This window comes from Delphinus delphis, chromosome 4 (assembly GCF_949987515.2).
Source record: "Delphinus delphis chromosome 4, mDelDel1.2, whole genome shotgun sequence".
NCBI lineage: Eukaryota > Metazoa > Chordata > Mammalia > Artiodactyla > Delphinidae > Delphinus > Delphinus delphis.
In genome coordinates, this window is record NC_082686.1 from 104,342,665 (window position 1) to 104,364,418 (window position 21,754).

A 21,754-nucleotide genomic window follows, 5' to 3' on the forward strand; every position below is an offset into this window, starting at 1 on the left:
GGTGAGGGTCTGCCTCCTGGCTCACAACTAGGCTGCCTTCTTGCTATTTCCTCATATGGTGGAGAAAGAGCTCTGGTGTCTTTTTCTCTTCTTATAAGGATATGAATCTCATTTTGGAGGGCTCACCTTCATGACCTCGTCTAAACCTAATTACCTCCTAAAGGCCTCACTTCCTAATGCCATCACATTGGGGGGTTAGGGCTTCAACATATAAATTTGGGGGCCGGGAAGGGGGGGAAGATTCAGGCCATTACAATTAGATAAAAGATTCTTCTAGATTCTTCTAGATAAATGACTTAGCTTCAGTGCTGGGAGTCTGTCAGTTCTGGGCAAAGTTCCCTGCTGTCAGTGGTGATGTGTTTTTGCTGTAATGAACATGCACTGTGGTGAGCTCTGACTGACAGCAGAACAGTGGGCAACACCCTCTTTCCCTGTGGAGCCTGGAGGATGGCACGTTTTGTCAGTTGGAGAAGCAGATGCATAGCAAGCCCTAGGATGCCATGTAAAGTACCTTAAACAAAAAAGTTGGATGCCCTTGTTCTAGAAAACAAACAATGCAAGCTCCAAGGTAGCTCAGAACTCAAGAGAATATATCAAATGGCCTTTAGGAAGAAAACCAAGAGTTGCTTGAACACATAAATAAAGATTTCCCCTGGCTAATGTCAGCACCCAAAGAACATCTTACTGTTGGTTTCTTGTCTGCACCTGCCTTTCCAAGACGGAAACAGAAAACAAGAGTCTAGGACACAGAGAAAACAGACATGGAGAGAAAACTGAGTAGTTTTTTGCCATAATTAAGTCAGAAAATGGCTGGTCTTCTCTGAATCACAGCTTACATAAGCAATTCTCACCCTGGTATTGCAGTATTTAAGGAATTCTCCTAGATGTCTTCAGGAAATCCTCTCTTCAAATCTCTCTCCACTAACACCCCTTCTCCAAAAATTAAAATAAATAAACTTACATTTTTAATCTAAAAACGTGCATGACACATACAAATTTCATAGAGTACATTTAATATCAAAATCAGATAAAGTATTTTTAACAGAATAGTGCTAATAAATAAATAATAGTGTTAATAATAAATAAATAGCAAAATGTGTTACTAAGATGCACAGACCTTTGAGATATATTGTAGCATAAGACCAAACAAATTGAAAAATAGTGCATATATCATACAATTTTTGAAGCAAACATACACACACAATGTTTTTTATAATATATATGAAGATGCAGGGAAAATGGTCTGGAAGAGACACTCTCAACTGAGATGAGTAATTATCCCAGCAAAGGATTAAGCAATAACCACCACACACACAAATCTAGACATTGACCTTACCTAGAGAGATCCCCAAGAACAAGCCCCATTTGGGCCTCCGAGAAAGAAGACACACCATCTTTGTGCATTTAACCAAATGTGCTGGGCAAAATCATACACCAATACATTTAAATAAAAGGAGAAGGAGATGGAAAAATAATCACCTTATCCCATTGCTCTCCTGTCCATATGGACATCCATATGTAATATGTCTAAACATGTAAAAGTTATAAATCGAGTGAATGCACTGTTTAATGAAATATATTTTGTCTTCCTGCCTTGACAAATATTCCCGTCAAATATTCATTTGATTCATTTGACAGGAAGGACAGGTCAAGTGAGACTTCTCAGAGTCATACACGAGCATGAGGCAGCATTTGGAGAGCCAGCTTGGGGTCCGTGGGCTTCCCTCTTGGTTTTCCGCTGCTGGTCCGTCTGTGTGGCGAGGGGCTCTGTGCACGTGTGTAGGCCACTCGGCTTGCACACACAATCTATCCATATCCCTTTAAACAGCTGCACCTGGTCTCCCTGTGCCCTGGCATGGGCTCTTTAGTGCTATGCCCCACCCTTAGAAAGCTGGACCTGGGGAAAGGCCTGTGCTGGCCTTGGAAGTGAGCTCAGGGCCATTTGGACAGGGATGTGGGGGTCTCTCATCCCCTGAGATTGGTCTAGAAGTGGGAGGCAGAGTACAGGCTCTGGAAGGGCACATCCCTTGGGGACTCCTTAGCCCATGGGAGGTGTGATTGGAGGAGGGCCATGGAAGCGTCTTCTGAAGCCAGGGTCCCAGGGTTGGGCTCCCTCTTACACTGGTCTAAAGTCAGTACCATTCTTGGTTTGGGGATGTCCTGGGCTCAGGTCCTGATGAGTTAAGGGATTTCAAGGGTCATTTTGACTATGTTATATATAGATCCCAAATCAGTGAATTAACTTATTCTTCCCACTTTGTACAAAACATGGATATTTAAAAATGTGCATTAAGACTTTCTTCTCCATGAGAGATGCCCAGGACTGGGTCAGAGACTGACTGATGAAACCAGATCTACCTCGTTCACCACATCCCCTTATTTCACTGGAGTAGCAGGCAGAATCGTTAACACTGTAACTTGTTCTCTCTCCCTCTTTTGCAGAGTATGGTTGAATTCACCTAAAAGTGCAAATGATGTGATTCCACCGCACTAACTCTAGGATCTTATTTCCTTTTGTATGAGTTATTATTTGGCTGCATAATAAATTACCCCCAAATATAACAGCTTAAAACAACAAAAATTTATTATTTCATAGTTTGTGTGGGTCAGGGATATGTAAGTAGCTTAGCTGAGCGGTTGTGGTTCAAGGTCTGTGATGAGATTGCAGGCAAGCTGTCCACCAGGGCTGCAGTCGTCCCAGGACTCAGATGAGGCTGCAGGATGCTATTCCAAGTCCACTCACATGTTTTTTCAGGCTTTAGTTCATTTGCTTGTCATATCACAGGGGCCCCCTGGAAGCCAAAGGAGAATTTCCGGAAGGAGAGAAGAGTGAGGCAAGAGTCAAGTGAGACAATGGCATTTGGAAAAGGGTAACTCAGACCTGGCCGCTGCAAGGTAACTTCCCAAACCAGGGTCTGCCAACAGGTGCTGTGTCAGGCTACCTGGGGAACTTACGAAAAATATACCAATGGTATATATATCCTTAGAGTTAATAATACTGTACTGTATATTTGAAAGTTGCTAAGACATTATATCTTAAAAGTTCTTGGCACAAGAAAAAAAACTTTTAGGGCTTCCCTGGTGGCGCAGTGGTTGAGAGTCCGCCTGCCAATGCAGGGGACACGGGTTCGTGCCCCGGTCCAGGAAGATTCCACATGTCGCGGAGCGGCTGGGCCCGTGAGCCATGGCCGCTGAGCCTGCGCGTCCAGAGCCTGTGCTCCGCAACGGGAGAGGCCACAACAGTGAGAGGCCCACATACCTTAAAAAAAGAAAAAAAAAAAAAAGAAAAAAAACTTTTATAATTATGTGTGGTGATGGATGTTAACTAGACTTATTATGGTGATCATTTCACATATATACACGTACCGAATCATATTGTTCACCTGTGACTAATAAAATGTTGTCTATCTAGATAAAAAAATACCAGTTCCTAGACCCACTTTTATTTACTTTTTTTCTTTTGCAAGGAAGCTGAAGTCAAGAAAGTTAAATGACTTCCTCAAGTTCCCATAGCTAGAAAAAGACTGAACTGCAAAAGACTGGAATTCAGGCTCATGTGGAAGCCACAGTTCCTGTGAGGAAGAAACACACAAGCCTGGCTCCCCACAAAGCCAGGTGAACATGAACCCTGGCTCTCCATTGACCGCCAGGCAGCCTTGTGTGAGTTTGAGTCATAGGATCTGTACAAATCCTGGTTAGCTTATACGTGAAGAGGGTGTAATATTTACCTTGTGTTGCTCTTGTGTCGACTAAGTTATTTTTAATGCTCCCTTGCCAAATACCCCTAGGAATATACCTATAGTTTACATAGTTGAATTTATTACTCATTGCAGTGAGGGAAATGCACACCATCCTGGAGGTGTGTCAGTGAGAGGGTATTAGGAAATATTATTAAAGGATTTGGGTTTTGGTTAGCTGATTGGGGGAGGGCTTAGGAAAGCAGGGGTCATTCTGTGAGTGTGTATCCTTATAAATCTTATCCATAGAAGGGCAGACCAGAGAGAGGCTAAGGTTGTTAACTGGCAAAGAAGCAGCAGTCACTCTAACTGGCCAGGATAGCTGTGTGTCCACTGTGGCTTGGACAATGTTCATATTTTGTCTGTGTTTAGACATGATTAAGGAGTCTTGTTCTTGTCTTCATCCGTCGTGGTCACAGAGGGGCCTTGTCTCAGGTTGATGTTCTGAGAAATTGTCCATGTTTATGTTTAAGAGAAGAACACCAAGGCCCAGTGATAGCACCAGGCCAGCTTTTTCCCAGAGTATAAAATATCTTATCATAGTGCTGGACTCACAGGTGTTCCATCCATCGGGGTTGACTTTATTGCACACACCCACACTGCCAGCGCTGGACCTTTGAGTCACAGTGAGGCAGGTAAGGGGTGTTCTGGGGTGGAGACATTTGGAAGAATCTAAAAGACAGATATCCCTTCAAGCTGCAATGACCCATTTTCTTCCCCAGCTTCAGGCCTTACAATGAAGCTATTTCCATGAGGTCAAGGGTATGTCAGCCTGTGGAGAATTTCAGAAAGAGCAAAGAGGGGTCTACAAGGTAGAGGGCCTATCCCTGACTCTGCCTTGCTTCCTTCCTGCAGTAAAGGCATTCTGAGCACTTACAGGGAGTCAGACCTGGGCTAGATGCTGTGTGACACCCACCACCTCATGGAAAAGACAGACAAGCAAACAATCACGCTGAAAAACTGGCTAAAAGAAAGCAGTGTACAGTGAGGATCACCGACAGTCTAAGCAGTGGTTCCCACACTTTCCTGAATATTGCAATCACCTGGATCTTTGAAAAATACGGATGACTGGATCCCACTGCACTAACGTAATTGATCTGGGATACTACTCAGAGCGTCGCGATTTGAAAAACTCCCTGGGTGATTCAATGTGCAGCAAAGTTTGGGAGCCATTGGTTTAGTCCATCCATCCTTACAGTCTGGGGTGGGGTTGGGGTCACACAGCTGTTTTATCTTAGGAAGCTGTGGTCCCTCATCCCAGATACTTGTATTTAGGTACAAAATCTGAAAGAGAATTTCAGGGGGCTTACAGATCCTAAGAAGAGAATCTGGGAATTCCTTGTAGGAGGCGGGCTGTCTCGTGAAAAACCCCCAGACACAGGAGTATCCAATCCCAATCAGAATGACATGAGCTCTCCGTCCCCTCCAGAATGGCGCTGCCCCTTCTTTTTCACAGAAGCCTCGGCTTAGTGTCACCAAACCTAGTTCGGGCATGGCTGTAAGCAGCTACCGAACGGCCGGTGTGCGCACGTGTGAGAGTGTGCACACGTGTGAGAGTGTGCACACGTGTGAGAGTGTGCACGCCGGCGTGCACGCGCAGGGCCGCCGGCGAGCGTGCGTTTCCGTTAGGGAGCCCGGGCGGCCTCCGGCTACGGCTGCAGCAGCGCGCCCGACGCCCCCTCCCGCCCAGTCCCCTCCCCCTGTGGCTCTCGCTCGCCCTCTTCACTCCCCCGGCAGCGTCGGCCGCCTCCGGGTGCGCAGGGCAGCGGTCGGCACGCGAACCCCTCCTGCAGGCGCCCCGGCGTCACTCGAGCGTCGAGCCCCGGGGGCGCGTGTCGTCCCCCCCGCCCCCCAGTCGCCGAGCGACGATGAGCCGAGGCGCGGGGGTCGCGGAGAGCAGGTGAGCGCAGCCGCGGGGCTGGGGGGGGTGGTTCGGAAGGAGAAAGGGAGAGCGGGGGTGGGGTGCGGCTGGACCCAACATCGCCGCGTGGAGAAGGGGCTTTGCGGTCTTTAGCACCCTTCACTGAAGGCTCTGCTTTTGCCCTTTCCCGGGTGGGGCGAGGGCTCCACTCCCGCCTCGGCATCCCCGTTCGGGCCGCACAAACAAAGCGCCCTTCGGCGGCGGCGCCTGCCCCGCGCGGGCACGGAGCATGGGGGAGGCGACGCGCAATGCTTCCCGGATTCCGACCCCCTACCCCCGGCGGGGGGCCCGGGCGGTCGCACCTGGGTCGGGCGGGCGGCGGCGGGGTCGCGCGCAGGTGCTCGCGCGGAAGGCGGTGGCGCGCAGCTCGGAGGCCCAGGGCTCCCGGCCCGGAGGCGGGGCTACGGGCAGCGCTGCTGCCCCCTGTCGCCGCGGCTTCCCCACGCCCGATACCCGTCCCCAGGCGGGGGCGGCGGCGGCGGCGGCAGCGGCAGGTGGGCCCGATTTGTTCACGTACACCTGGCGGCGGGCGAGTGAGGAGGAGGGCAAGTCTCCCTGCGGCATCCCCTTTGCTCTCAGCGTGTGTGGACCGGCTCCCTTCCCGCCTCCGTGGCGACTCCCCGCCCCCGAGGCCCGGTTCTACTGTCCTCGTGTGTCCCCAGCCCTTGAGCTTCAGCTCTCTGGAGTTCCTGCGCCCTCTGCACCTGGAGGAGGACTGGGGAGGTTTTACTGAACACCATCGGTGTTTTGGCCACCCGGCTTTCAAGTTGAGTTGAGAGCAGGATTATTTCCTTAATCCCTTTTTGCCCATGCGTGGGACACCCCCGTGCCCATCATCCCCTCAACGCCCCCATGGGGCCCTAACAATGTCTTGAGCACAGTAGGCGCGAGATCAACATTGCTTGAAGGATTTCTGCTATTACTGTAAAGGCAGCCAATGCCTCTGTGTGTTATCAGCGTCCCACAGCCCTTTAAAAGCCGCCGCTTTTTACGTGGAAATGTCTATTAAGAGCTGGTTTGGGATGTTGTGGTCGAGTTCTCCAGGACTCACTGTCATCTGCAAAAGCAGGCTTTTAGTTGTAGTGTTTGGATGTAGTGTTTCAGCAGAAGACACGTGATGGCTTGTTTGTGAAATATATCCTTTAGGTAATCCTCTCATTGCAGTAAATACTTGCAGGAAGTCCAACCCAAAACAGTGCAGAAACGGTCGGCAAAGATTGAGACTCTGCAGAGAATTTACTTATGGGACAGTCCCTGACACAAAAAGAGTTTCTACAGGATCAGCTAGAGGAAGAAGAGAATGTGGAGGTTTAAAGTGTTCAGGACTTCAGTTTTTTGAGGATCAGTCCTGGAACATTAGGCCCAGCTTCTCTCAGGAAGGAGGGAGGGATTTTTTGGTTTTGTTTTGTGTGTGTGTGTGTGTGTGTGTGTGTGTGTGTGTGTGTGTTTTCCTCATCTATTCTTTAAAACACTGTTGCAATCAGGAAGACAGTCTTAGAAAAGTCTGTTGTGGATGTGTTTTGCTGTTGAATTTCTTGAAATTAGCATGAATAAAACTACACTAGGACATAAACTGTGTCCGCTTGGAATATCAAAAACACTTCTTTAGAGGTGGTCAGTTAACAGCAAGACTTGTAAATGATTGTTAAAGAGAACTTTGAATCAAATGATGGCTAAAAGTAAAGTTTTGTTCCTCAAAAAAAAAGAGGAAGTGAATTGAAATACAGTGTGTGAAATTAGCACAGTTACTTACACAGAGCTAAGGAAACCTCTACCAGCCTTCCTAGTATTACTCTGAAATGTGGGCCCTCCCCACCACTTTCCCTGAAAACTTGTTAGTCCACCACCTGTGATCTTTCTGGCCTTTTCAGGGAGATTGTTGCTAATGTGTTGTTTAAACACTTCAGTGTGGTAACAAAGTCCATATAATTGTGTGTCAAACAAGGGGGAGGTGCAATTCTCAGTAAACTGTAAAGCACCCTACAGATGTTTGCTACAGTTAGTTGTAATTTGTAGTAGCTGCACAGTATGCGCCTCTGATACTTAGCCATTCCCACATTTTTGGCCATTTAAGCTGTTATTACTGATTTTTCAATATGAAGGAAGTCTCTGTTTTATATCTAATTACCACATTCTTTCTGTCATTTATTTGTCCAAGGAACATTTTTTTTTTTTTAATAGTGCGAACTATATGCCAAACAGTGTGTTAGATGCTGGGGATGTGGAATCCTTGGCTGCACACACGCACGCACAAACAGACACTCATACACACTCCTTGTTCCTTCAGTTCCCAGAGGTTATAAACGGCTTATAAACAAAGCACAGCAAAGCAGTGCAATAAAACCATTCATCTAGGTGTACATCAGACCTGGGCTCAGGGAGGGGAGTAGAGAAGGGATCCCTTCTACGGGGCTGAGTCATGGGAGTCACCCCACCCCATCCGTCCCCAGTCAGGTGAGCTGTCCTTCTTGCCCACCCTGGGCACTTAGGATTTCTTTCTCTTCCTTCTTCTTCCTCTTCCTCCGTCCCTCCTTGTCCCCTCACTGCCTGAAGTGTTCCAGCTGCCTCCCGTCTCCCTTAAGCCAGCTTAGTTCCAGCCCTTTTCCCTCTTGGCCCCACTTCCCTTTGGAGTACATTATGCAGAGATTTCATTGGCAGTTGCAAGGAGAAAGAAAGGAGTAAACCCCGAAACTGTTCCTCCTAATTCCTGCCACCCCACAGCAGCCGTTTGAGCTATATCCCCAATGCGGTCACCTCTTCCTTCCACCTAGGGTCATTCTCCATTCACGAACGTGGCCAGTAAAGCTAAAGTCCTATATAATACTTTTCCTTTCCCAAGATGCTGAAAACCCTTCCTTTGTGTGTATGTGTATACAGTCATACAGAAAACACAGCATCTTAAGGGCACAGCTTGATGAATTACCACAAAGTGAACACATCTGTGTAACCACCACCCAGGTCAAGAAATAGAATATAACACCCTAAAAGCCCCCCTTGTTTTCCTCTTACTTTCCTGTCCCTCCGCCCCAGAGGGACCAGAGATTGGTTTTGCTAGTTCGTAAACCTTATAAAAATAGAATCATACAGTATATACCCTTTTGTGTCTGGCTTCTTTTGCGACATTATGTTTGTGAGATTAATTCTCTCGGTTGTGTGTAAGCAGTTTTTCATTCTCATGGCTTACAGTTTTCCATTATATGATGATATCATATTTTATTCATCCATTCTCCTCTAGATGAACGCGGTAGTTTCCAGGTTTTGTCCTTTACCCCTTGGATGCCCAAAGACCTACCCATTTCACTATTATTTTTGCCTGCTGGTGTAACTGAAAAAAGGAAGGGAGAGGGTAGATGAAGGAGCCAGCCTGGAGAGCCAGGCCTGTGGAGTTTTTATCTTTGCTGGTACTAAGTGTTTTCTGAAACATTGAAGCCTGTGCTCTCATTCAGAACCCTGAACACAAGAAAAAAGCTATGGGATGGCTTCCATCATGGGCGGGCGAGCTGATTGCAGTTGGTGGTCTTTGGGATGCTTAGAATAAAAGAAATTGGGTGATAATGGGAAACCAGCCTGGCTTGGGAAGTGTCCCCTGGGGGCACTGACAGCTGGCGGCTCGACCCTGACCCTCCCCCAGGGCCTGGTCCCACAGGGCTTGGTACTCAGGAAGCCCCTCTGTCCTGGCCAGTGTGGAAGAGGCTGTGTCGTTGGCTTCCAGAGCTTGATTCTGAGTGAAGGCAGTTTCCTTGGAGTATGTTTTAAAGTTACCTAGCCTCTTGAGGGGTTTTTGTCATCTGGTACTACAACTTCTTTTCAGGGTGGTCTGGCTTTTGTGGTCTGGGGGACTGAGATTTTCTTTGGGGAAATGCTTGGGCCTCTTAGACTCAACACAGGCAGTGTCTGAGCCTGTAGAATGTCAGGGGGTCTCACAGGATCAGACATTCTCCATGAAAGATGCTGATGACAGCAGACCCTGCATTGTTGACTTCCTCCTTTGCTCTCAAGCTTCAAATCTTCCCAAGGGGGAAATACGAAGACTGCTCAGTGGACTGAATGGTCGCCACTCAGCATCTGGGGTTGCCATCAGTTTGGTTACAGTTAGAGTTTCTCCACCTCCCTGTCTTTCCTCGTCTCCTACCTCTCTCCCCCTGAACACACTTGCTTTCCTCCTGTTCCCGGACCTTGATTAATTCCTTCCTGGCTCAGACAGAAGCTGTGCAACATTCTCTTGTCCATTCTTGCTTGTCCTTTGTGGCTGTTTAAATGTCACTTCCCCAGGAAGCCCTCTCCAGTTTTTCAATCTTAGACCAGTGCTCTTGAAGCACTTCCTGTCTCAGATACAAGAAGACAGTCTTCCCCATCAGGCTGATGTGTTCTTGAAGGCACAGACCCAGTTGCTTTGTTCACTTATGCCTGGCACATAATCCATCCATGTTTGTTAAATGGATGAATTGATGGGCAAACCAAGAGGCATGAGACAAGTTGTGAGATTGTCTCTGCTTATAATTTGCTGTGTGATCTTGGGTGTTCATTAACTTCACCTCTCCTGGAGTCTACCTCCCCCTCTGTAAAATAATGCATCAAGCTGGAAGATCTTGTAGGCACCTTTCCGCTTCAGTTTTTTTCTGAGTCTAACAGTGAGAAGATCCTACCTGAGGCATAGCATTCTTTGAAAATGCAGGCTGGCCTTAACATCATGGTTTAAGTGGCCTTAGTTACACGCCCGTGTTCTTAGCATAAGAGCTCTGTCCTTCCCAGTTCATCATTGCCTGCTCTGGGCTAAGACTATAGCTTATATTTGCTTTTATTTTGCTCTTCCCACATCATATACATTTATTTATTTCCTGATCTGTCTTCTCTTCCATTAGTGTGCCCCTTGGGGACAAGGTTCATGTGTCACGTGTTACTTTTATATCCCCTTCGCTTAGCACAGCACCTGTGAGTTAATTTCAGTTGATGAAAAGAGATCTGTATTGTAGAGAATATTACTTTCATTGAGATTATTCTCTGGAAAGTATAGCTGTTTCATGATTATGCAGATTAACTCTAGTTTGTGACTAACATCAACTCTTTTCCACTTTCCTTAACCCATTTAACTTCTTCTGGCCTATTTCCCAGAAGGTTGATAGGGGCTAAAAGAAGTAAAACACTAGTTGGTTTAATTCTGGTGAAAAGTTAAGAGGAGGATTTGGGGCTCATTATGGGTTTAATTATACCTACTAACTAAGGTCTCTGAGCCTTATTTCCTCATCTGTGAAACGGAGATGGCACTAGTTCAGTATCAAGCACTAAAAAGGTTGTTGCAGCGAGCCCATCGATGGGCTTGGGGTCCTGGGCTTGGGTTCAGGCACACAGGAAATATTTTTAAAATATTAGTTAAAGAAAATAATTCGGTATTAGATTACATTTTAATTTTCACTCTAAGAATTGCTAAAGATCTTTAACTGGAGAATTATTACTTATCAAGCCAGATTTGAGTGAAATCCTTCTGGCATCTACTATCCACCTGTCAGGCTGGGAGTGGAGGTGGGAGAAAGGCTCCCTCAGGTTGGATTTTACTATGCTGAGATGCAGGGTTTTTCTCCTCCCGCTGAGGGAAAGGGGCCTGTATGATACGGGGCCTGGGAGCTGATAGGCATGGGGTGGCATTGAAATTATACCTAGTCATCGTGGTGGAGTCCCGATCAAAATGTAAGGAATTTTAAGTGATATTAAGTAAATGTCCAAGTCCCTTCCCTGCTGATCTTCAGCCCCTAAATTATACTGGGAACATTTGGAATGGGTACTCTCTCTCCGTGGTTGCCGTGGTTTTCCTTTTAAAAAACCACATGGAAAAAGCAGAAAGGAAGAGGATGTGGGGAACTAGCTAGCATCCATGTAGTGTGTTAGGGAGAAGGGTTCTTCTGGTGTAAGGATTTAAACTGTGACATGACACAGATTAACAGGAGAAAGTCACACAAAAATATAATAACAGGGACACACGGGAGATACCGAGGAAAACTTGAAAAAGGCCAAAGCCCTCACCTTAAATACCGTCCTCAGCTAAAGACGAAAGAGGACGTTAAGGGTGAGAAGAGTGAGTTCTGGGAGGTCACCAGGAAGAGCACCGTAAACACAGGTAAGGTTTGTGATGCACATTTAACTCACTGCCTTCTCCACTGATAAGATGCAGATTTGGACACCCAGGCAGACAGCGATTTCCCTTACAAATGTAAATGTTTCTTACAGAGGGTAACTCCTGCTTGGTTTTCAATGTTTTTTCCCTTTGCCTGCTGTTTCCTAGAGAATAACCAACTTAAAATAATTAATATACCAAAGAGACATATTTTAGGGTAGCAAATTCCGCTGCTTTGTAAAGTGGCTGGGCCCCTGTGGGTCCCCTGGGGTTGCTCCCTCCACCCGGCTGTGACTCCTGGAGCTGCCCTGCGGGCGGGCTCCTCCACCTCGGGGCTAAGTCTCCTCCCCCATAACTGTCGGGTGTTTTAGTACAGAGAGCTGGCCCTCTACCCTGCAGCCTCACTACATGGAGGAAATAAAGGTTTTCCATAAAGGTTTTCTGGTTTTTAGTGGAAGTTCTGGTATCTAGACACATGTACACACATCTGGAAATAAAGATAAACAGCTGTAGAAAGGGGAATATGAAAGGGACAATTAAGAGAAAAACACAATTTGTCATTGGGGACACAGAGTGGGTTTTAAGCAGACATATTTTGTACAATAAGAACGGCTAGTTCTTATTCTTATTCAATACAAGTTCTCATAATTATTTTTAAATTAAAAGGCACAACGACTGCATTATAAGAGGTATGAGTCTAGAGAAAGAAGATGCAGTGGTTAGCTTTTTCTTCTATGCATTTCATTGGGAACCATATTTTAGCCTTTCTTAGTGTCTTGAAGCATTTCCTAATTTCAGGTTTACCACCACTCTCTGACCTTTTGAGCTGGAGTTTAGGATTAAAAAATAAGAGGACTTAGGTCTGAAAATGAAAATACATGTTTTTCTTAGAAAATACCAAATACTTGGGAATGTTCACCAGAAAAAATCTTGATTCAAGGAGGTTTTCAAAATCTGGAGGCTCCTGACTAACTTGACTGAAGAAGAGAAAGGAAAGGGCAAGCAGTTGGTCTGCTGCTTTTGCTGTTTTCTTCCTCAGTCTACTTTCACTGCCAGGATTGGGGTTTGGGGTGAAGTGGTGGGGAGTGGAGGGAGACATGGTACCAGGCACCTATGGGGCTTTGAAGTCATAATGGCCTACCTAGTGTCAAGTGCTTCTTTTCTGTTTGTTAGCTGTGTGACCTCAAGGAAGTTAATGAACCTCTCTGAGCCTCAGTCCCTGCATTTGTAAAATGGCCTTCATAGGCTTATTGGGATGATTCAGTGAGAAAATGCAGAAAGATTTTACATCCCCATAAGTGCAGATAGCATCATTGTTGTTTTCTGCCTGCTTTTTCATTTATTCATCAAAGATTCTGATTCGGTGGGCCCCGAAAAAATGGTTTTTAGAAGGCACCCTTTAGAGTTCTAATGTCCTCAGTATACACCGTGAGAAATGCTGTCCTTAAGGGATGAGGAACAGTTTGGGCGTCAAGGGGGAGGGCAGGACTGTCACGTACATGCACACACAACCCGAGGGGATACCCCAACATTGTAGTACATGTCCATGGAGCACACATAGTTGGGGTACCTGACCTGCAAGGCCACAGGCGGTGACCCTTTTGGGGGGAGGGTGCAGAGAGAGTGGTGTGCGTGTGTGTGTGTGCGTGTGCGTGTGCGTGTGCGTGTGTGTGTTATGCAGGGTATGCTTGGGACACTGAAGAGCTTTCCCTCTGAGGGAGCACGCAGGGTGGGAGATGAGGCAGCAGGGTGGGGGTCCTTGTGTGCCATGCCAGTAGCTCAGGCTTTGGCCAGGAAGTGGTGAGAAGCCACAGAAGAGTCTAGGCAAAGACATGATTAGGTCATGCTGACGGTCACACGAGGGACGAACCAAGAGAATGAGCCAGTAATTGTGAGAGAATATAATCAACCAGCTGGGTGGGGAGAGAGCTTGAATGGAGGCGGAAACAGTTTGCATTGAGGAGGGGACAGATTTGAGAGATGTGTTGGAGGAGGCAGAGGAGGTTAGGAGGACACGATTGTGCTGCTTGCCGAGAAAAAGGAGCTAGTGATGACCCAGAGGTTCCAGTTAGGTGACCTGGTGAGGTCAGGAGGAGCGGGTTTTCCTGGAGAGGGGAAGACAGTGATTAGTTAAGTGCTGACTGTAGTCCATTGAAAGTGCTGAATTGACCCTTGGGCCCTAGGCACCTGGGACTCTGGGAAGGGGCCTGGAAGGGGGCAAAGATTTAGGATCTGAAACCTTGGCGTGAAGGCGAGCAGGAGGCAGTGTGAGGAGGGTGCACTGATGTGATCCTGGGACACGGCGATCTAATCCCCAGGAGGCTGGGGCCTGGAGCCAGGAGATGGAGCACATGGAGAGGGGAGAGGCCACTGAGGCACGGGAGGGGGGAGGGGGGAGCCTGTCACGTGCTTCAGCTAAAGAGAGAGCAGTCACTAAGGACGGAGAGGGCCCACTGGGTCTGTCGGACAGGAGTCCTCGGTGGCTGTAGCTCGGGTGGTTTCGGTAACGTGGGAGAGCAGAAGGCAGGTGGCTTTGATTCCGGGAAAGGGTGGGGAGTGGGAAGCGGAGACCGTGAGTTCTCGCGTGAGACCGGCACTAGCAGGGCAGAGGGAGTCCAGGCGGTGGTGAGGACGGAACGTCAGGTCAGGCGGGGGATGGACCGGTTAATTGAATGGGAGCTGTCCGAGCCCTTAATTCTCAGGCGTGCTGTGACTGAGGGAGGAGGCCAGAGAAGCAGGTAAGAAGACCTGGGCAAGGGAGGGCGACTCAGGGAGCAGCTCTGGGAACCAGAAGGAGGGGCTGGGGGCCAGCGCGGGCTGGGCGGGGCAAGGAGGATGGATCGCTGGAAACGGCAGAGCAAGGGGCGTGGCAGGCACGGGGATGCCGTGCAGGGACCCTGTGCCGGGGTGCCGGGGTGTGAGCGGACAAGCTGGGCTTCAAGGGCACGCTCCATAAGCCCCGTCTATATCCTGTGGTTTGGAGTCAGGCCGTAACGGTAGGTGGGGAGTGAGAGGGGCAGGAAGAGCCTTGAGGAGGGAGAGAGTTCTTTCATCTGCAACATTTCTGCAGAAACATAGTATGATCATTTTGAAGACTCATAATTATTTTGTATAAAATTAGTATCCGTTTATAAAACTGGTTTTCTTTTCTTGTTCTAGTGATGATCACAGTGCCTCTTCAGAAGAAAAAGGTATGGAACTCATGTCAATGTTGAGTTATCGAAAACTTAACCTATACTGTGGAAATTTGCGTTTTTAGAAAATGATTTTTTAATTAATTTTATCTGTTGGCTGCAGTTTACATTCATGCATTCACCAACTTATAGAAATGTGTTAAAATAATCAACAGGTTAGGATGATGCGATAATGACAGTTTTTCAGCATTTTCTTTAAGATTGTTTTTCAACAGATATTCCAAAAGAAAAAAGAAGTGTAAAGAACTTGGGCCTTTGTAGTTTTTATAACTTAAGAATAGAAAATAAGTGCTCTTACATCTCTCTCCTTTAAAACTCTGGCTCTAATGTTCTTTTTAACCTTATTTTAAATTCAATAAAGTAAGATTAGAGAAGTATTATCAATTGAATTCTATAAATGCTCCATACACAATGACTAGATATTTTCTTTAATACTTGAGTGTTGTCGTCAATTTTAGATACTCAATGAAAATGACAACACACAATTCTATCCCTGAAAGTGGGTCAAATAAACACTTATTTATTTATTAAAAAAAATTTATTATTTATTTCTGGCTGCGTTGGGTCTTTTTTGCTGCGTGCGGCTTTGTCTAGTTGCACGAGTGGGGGCTACTCTTCGTTGCGGTGCACAGGCTTCTCATTGCAGTGGCTTCTCTTGCTGCGGAGCTCAGGCTCTAGGCGTGTGCGCTTCAGTAGTTGTGGCTCGCAGGCTCTAGAGCGCAGGCTCAGTAGTTGTGGCGCACGGGCTTAGTTGCTCCGTGGCATGTGGGATCTTCCCGGATCCGGGCTCGAACCCGTGTCCCCTGCGTTGGCAGGCGGATTCTTAACCACTGCGCCACCAGGGAAGCCCAATACTCCTTTGTTAAAGGAAGGTCTTGGTCTAGGTTTGGGGCTTGCTGAGGGTCGAGTCCTCTCTTGGGCCTGTGCTGCTTGTTATTAAAGGCTGTAACCAGTGTGTGGGGATGTGTTTCTTGCTTTGGCTCCTTCTCTTTATCGTGTGCTGCATGGCTCCGAATCCTGGAGGGTGGTTCCGAGGCCACTTTAGTTGTTGACCTGTGTCACTTGCCTGCAGAGTGGCTTAGAAACTCCTCAGGTCATCGCTGGACCACTGTCTTACTTTTGCAAGTTCCATATCCCTCCTGTGTTTCATTTTTCCAGTACAGAATAATAACCTGCCTGATAAAAGTATTCTGATTAAAATCTAATAACAGTTTCTGCAACATTTGCCTGCAATGTGTAGTGTATGGGGCTGTCGTCAATCTGTCAAGTGTAGGGTTGGATCTGGCCAGCTTTTCTGCTTCCTGGTGCTGACCTCAACCTCACCCGTCCCTCTCTTTGCTTTTGCCTGTTTCTGTCTGCTTGAGATGCCTCTCCCTTCCTGCACACTCAACCTTCCAGGCTTGTTTCAGCGCTACCAAATTCAAGGACTTGTGCTGAATTCCGCACCTGCAGTGAGTGGTCTCAGTTTCTCTCTTGGACCAGCAGAATACGGGCCTTCCTTTGTTTTGTGCTGTCCTGATTTCTTCATTTGTCTGTGCGTGGCTACTGCTTGCCCTCGCACAGGCTGTTTGCTGGGACATGGATTTTCTCCTAATGCTGCAGAGTGCCCATCGCACGGTGGACACTAAATTAATGCTCATTAAATTGAAGGGACAGTAGTCTCTGCCCACACCCAGGGGAATTAGTCAACTGGTAATTAAGCCCCTGTTGTTCACCAGCCTGGCGTGGGTGAATGTTCCAGACAAACGAAATGGAAGAGTTGTCTGTTCCATGAGCAGGCTAATTGAGCATGGCGTAAATACAGACTAGGGACATGGTAGCTGAGGGGCAATCCTTCCCTACACAGAAATGCTCTTGCTCTGTTTAGCATTGTTGGTAACTTCTGCAGCAGTTACCCCTTCTTCTCCTATACTATAATACCTCCATTCCCATGCGTCCACACTGGCTTAGGCTCTCATCGCTTCATATCTGGATCTCTGCAGTGGCCTCTGTGTCAGGCTCTCTGGAGTCTAATGACACATCCTGAGCGTCAGTACCCCCCAGTGTCCACCAACATCTTGGGGAACACCATGGCCCATTCCAGCTTGAAGCTGTCATGTAATTCTGCGTCTCCATGTTATTCCGCGTCTCCATGTCATTCCCTGTAGGAGAACCATCCCCCGAGGCCAGTTCTTCCTGACTGCATTCCAGGTCCTCCCTAGTCTGTTCACAACTTATCTGGCCAACTTTACATCCTCACCTCTAACCTATTTGTGTCATTTTACTAAATTGTTGCCAGTTGTTTGCCTGAATTGACTGTTAACTGGGGAAGGACACTGATTCTTTGGTATAGTAACACCACTGTCTGCCCTTCAGTTACAAAATCTAAAACCAGGTGCTTTTTTTTCCTTTCTGGTGTCAAGTTACTTAATCGCCAGGGGTGTTTTTAGGGAGCTGCTGAGTTAATCAAACAAAGAAACAATGCCCTGTGGCACGAAATTGAGAGATTGCCAGGGATCCAACCAAATGTAATGATAAAGTTTGTTGGCTTTCTGTTTGCCCTCTATTGGAGAAGGCTTATGGTTTCTTGAGCTAAATCTTTTTTCCTTTGAGAATATGGCATTGTTTACCATTGGTAACTGGGCATTCATTTGACAGGCAAGGCTGCTTTGGCTCTGAAGAGGTGATTCAGTTTACGGAATTGGGTGCTTCTGTTATTTTTGGTTTAGCAGCTTTTATAAAAATGGACGTATCTTCTATTTTATCCTTGTATTTATACTATTAAACTTTGTTTCTTTCTCAAAATTTAGATTGCCCCAGTCCCAACCTAGATACTTCAAAGGACTCTAAATCAGGTAAGGGATGTGATTAATATTGGTAAATGCCCAAATGAAATTTTTACAAAATAACCAATTCATAGCAAGATAAATTACCATTTATTTTTCTGTTTTACTTTAGACAATCTGAATGAAAGGTAGGGACTTTCATCTTTCTACTTGAAAGAGTTGAATGAATTTTAAACTTCCGTGATTACCTAGCCTAGTGAAATCAGTGACTTTAAAGTTTGGTGATAAAGAGGTACTTAGTGAAACTGAGAATTTATCTGATGGGGCAGTCAGGCCATTTCCTAGATTGGCTCCACTAACCTAATAGAGGGTCCTCTGTGAGCCCAGCCAGGTGGTAGATACTTGGCCAGGGTAGTCCTGGGAGGCTTCCCTGAGGAGGTGATGGTCGACTTGAACTCTGAAGGATGAATTGAGGTAACAGGGCAAAGGTGGGGAAAAGAGTTGTCTTAGTTCAAAAGACTTGCAGGTGTAAAGGCCCTGATGTGGGAAAGTGCACAGTGCTTGTTTGCAGAGGCTGAAGAAGGTCAGATGACTGGAATCAGAGAGAGAGGGGAAAGGTGGCAGGGCCATAATGTGTCTGCAGAGGCAGGTGGGGGCTAGATTACATAGGCCCTTTGGATTAAAAAATCTGTTCTCCGGAGAAGATGTACAAATGGCCAATAAGACATAAAAGATGCTCAGTATCATTTCAGGAAGATACAAATCAAAACCACAGCAAGATACCACTTCACACCCACAAGGATGGCTACAATGAAAAAGATAGTAGCAAGTGTTGTCAAGGATGTGGAGAAATTAAAACCCTCATATACCGCTGATGGGAATGTAAATTGTCACAGCCATCTGGGAAAACCGGTCATTCTCAAATAGCTAAACAAATTACCATTTGATCCAGCCATTTCTCTCCTCTGTGTATACCCAAGAGAAACTGGTGCATGAATGTTCACAGCGGCATCATTCATGATAGTCAAAAATTGGAAGCAACCCAAAAGTCCATCAGGTTTTAAATGCATAAACAAAATGTGGTATACCCGTTTGTACTACTTTGTTAGGACTGCTGTAACGAAATGCCACAGACTGGGGGGCTTAACCAACAGAAATGTATTGTCTCACAGTTCTGGGGGCTAGAAGTCTTTTTTTTTTTTTTTTTCTTTTTTTTGCGGTACACGGCCCTCTCACTGTTGTGGCCTCTCCCGCTGCGGAGCGCAGGCTCCGGACGCGCAGGCTCAGCGGCCATGGCTCACGGGCCCAGCCACTCCGCGGCATGTGGGATCCTCCCAGACCGGGGCACGAACCCGTGTCCCCTGCATCGGCAGGTGGACTCTCAACCACTGCGCCACCAGGGAAGCCCTAGAAGTCTTGAGATCAAGATGTTGGCAGGGTTGGTTCCTTCTGAGGACTTGGAGGGAAGATCTGTTCCAGATCTCTCTTGTTGGTTTGTAGATAGCCATCATCATGATCATACGATGTTCTTCCTATGACGTGTCTCTGTGTCTGAATTTCCCTTTTTTGTAAGGACACCAGTCATCCTGGATTAGGGCCTACCCTAATGATCTCATTTTACCTGAGGTAAATACCTCTATAAAGACTCTATCTCCAAATAAGGTCATAGTCTAAGGACTTCAAACATGAATTTTCTTTTGGGGTGGGGGGGAACACAATTCAATACACAACACCATATAATGGAATATTATTCAGCCATAAAAAAGAATAAAGTGCTGATACATACTATAACATGGTTGGACCTTGGAAACGTGCTCAGTGAGAAAAGCCAGGTACAAAAGCCTGTGTATTATGTAATTCCATTTATATGAAATGTCCAGAAGAGGCAAATCTATTCAGGCAGAAAATAGAGTATTGGTTGTCTAGGTCTGGGAGGAATGGGGAGGTTGGATAGTTAAAAGGTACAGGGGTTTTTTTTGGGTGATGAAAATGTAAAATTGATTGTCATGATAGATGTACAACTCTGTGAATATGCGAAAAGCCATTGAATTGTACACTTTGAGTGAATTGTATAGTATGCAAATTCGATCTCAATAAGGTCGTTATAGAAAAAAAAAAACAGCTTATATCAGAAGAAAAATATCCAAAGCTTGTTGTCCAGAAAAAATCCACATGTTTTCTTGAAAAACTTAAGCTCAGTCACGTCCGTGCCCAGGGTCCTGCTTCCCGAACAGTTTGCTGGGACTGTGGTTTTTGCACACTTGATCTATTCCTGTGATTAGGTTTATGTGGAATAGAATATACTTCAGGACATACAAGTAGCAAAAGTTGTCCCTCTGATTTGTTTCCTTACCCTTGTCATTTCTGAGAACAGAGCCAACTGGCAATCTTGTTGCCAGATGGTAGAGTTTTTATTGTTATATCTGGAAAATTAAGTATATTTTCTCTTTTTCCTCAAGGTAACGTTGTACGGATTTGATGATTACGTCGGCTATTTTTATGAGGTTTCCATGTTCCCAGTGACAAAAGGGGAACCGTACCTAAAGTTACGTGAAGTACCCTTTGGTTTTAACGTTAAATAAAAGAGGAGAACTATGGATTTGTAAGATATAACCAAAATGGAGATTAAAATGGGATTGTGCAAGGACAGCTCTCCCCCAGCTGTCTGAGAAAGGAGGAGAAAGTCCGCTGCTGGTGATAGTGTCCGAATCAAAAGATGAGAGTTGAAAGTGTGTACCCGCAGAGTATAGTCCAGCCAGTGGGTAACACAGATGGTCAGGTGAGTGAAGGGACAGACACCTCAGGCCAGAGTGGCGTGGAGCCTTCTCAGCTAGATGAAGGGAGGCTGGCCTTGTCAAGAAGCAGAAGGTGATTTCTGTAAACTGAGAGCAAAGCTGATACGGGGTACAGGGCAGGGCAGCGAGCCCCAGAGGGGAGACGGGAGTGACCCCTGACTTGGCCTCGGGAGTGGAGAGCAAGCGGGCAGCCGCTGTTTCTCTCTAGGCCGAGAGTATGTGGAAGGGGCTGTGGCCTGCATCCCCCTGCTGTCTGCCCCGAAGTGTCCAACCCTCAGAGGGGAGAAAATGCACCGGCCTCTGGACCAGATAAGGCCTGGGACCTGCTCTTTCAGCTTGCCTGCTGTCACATTCCCTCTGTTCCCTTTCTCACCTTTCCCTCCTTTTATTTTTTTTTAAAGTAAAATTTATTTTTAAAAGCTTAGCGGTTTTTTTAGTTGAATGCAGTGGATCAAAGGAAGGAGTATGGATTTTGTCCGCATCTAGGCTGGCGTTCTGAAGGGCAGCCGGGCGTGGCGAAGGTGGCACCCATCAGGATGAGAAGCCGGGGGAAGAGAAGCTCAGAGCTGAGGGTTGTTTGTGCACCAGCTTCCCTGAACAGGGAGCTTTCACCTGCACAAATATGGGAAGCGTTTAGTGCTTGCAGTAGCAGGCTTGGACTGGCCTGTCACTGGAGTTTAGGAGTGAATGTGACCTATTAGTAACACTTATTAAGTGCCTACTGTGTGCGAGGCCCTGGGCTGGTCCCTCTTCGCAGACATCTTATTTAGTTCTCAAATCTGTGCCGTGAGGCAGAAAAATGGTCCTGGGGACTTGGGCAGGCTCACAGGGCAGGGAGGCAGAAACAGAATCAGGAGTCCGAGGTCCAGAACCAGAGGGAAGGTGAGCTGAAGGGCTGGCCCCAGACTCCCTCTCCCAGGGACCTGGGGCAGAAGGTGGGCCTCACCTGGGACTGGTCCAGGCAGAATTACAGCCCTGCAGAGGTCCCAGACTGCCAGAGGGAACCGACAGAATAAGGAGGGACCATGGTAGGGGCTGCTTGCTTCTTTAAAGCTGGGCAAAGCATTCGTTCATTCACACATTCATTCATTCATTGCGCATCTGTGTAGGGATGCGTGCTGGGGAATCAAGGTGGTGAGACACAGCCTCAGTCCTCCAGGGCTCACAGACCAACAGCTAAGCAAGCAGGCACTGCTTGGCAACGGGGTAAATGTGACAGGATCAGGAAAGAGG

General features: G+C 46.9%; 1 protein-coding gene across 1 annotated transcript in view; it reads left to right on the top strand.

The window, feature by feature from the left end:
• The first annotated feature begins 5,229 nt into the window (after window positions 1-5,229).
• LOC132424441 (caspase recruitment domain-containing protein 8) overlaps window positions 5,230-21,754 on the top strand; it is a 37,445-nt gene continuing 20,920 nt past the window's right edge. Inside the window, exons 1-4 of the mRNA XM_060010160.1 lie at window positions 5,230-5,285; window positions 5,338-5,637; window positions 14,927-14,958; window positions 17,751-17,795. Coding sequence (XP_059866143.1) covers window positions 5,230-5,285; window positions 5,338-5,637; window positions 14,927-14,958; window positions 17,751-17,795 — 433 coding nt within the window. The remainder of the gene's footprint in view (window positions 5,286-5,337; window positions 5,638-14,926; window positions 14,959-17,750; window positions 17,796-21,754) is intronic.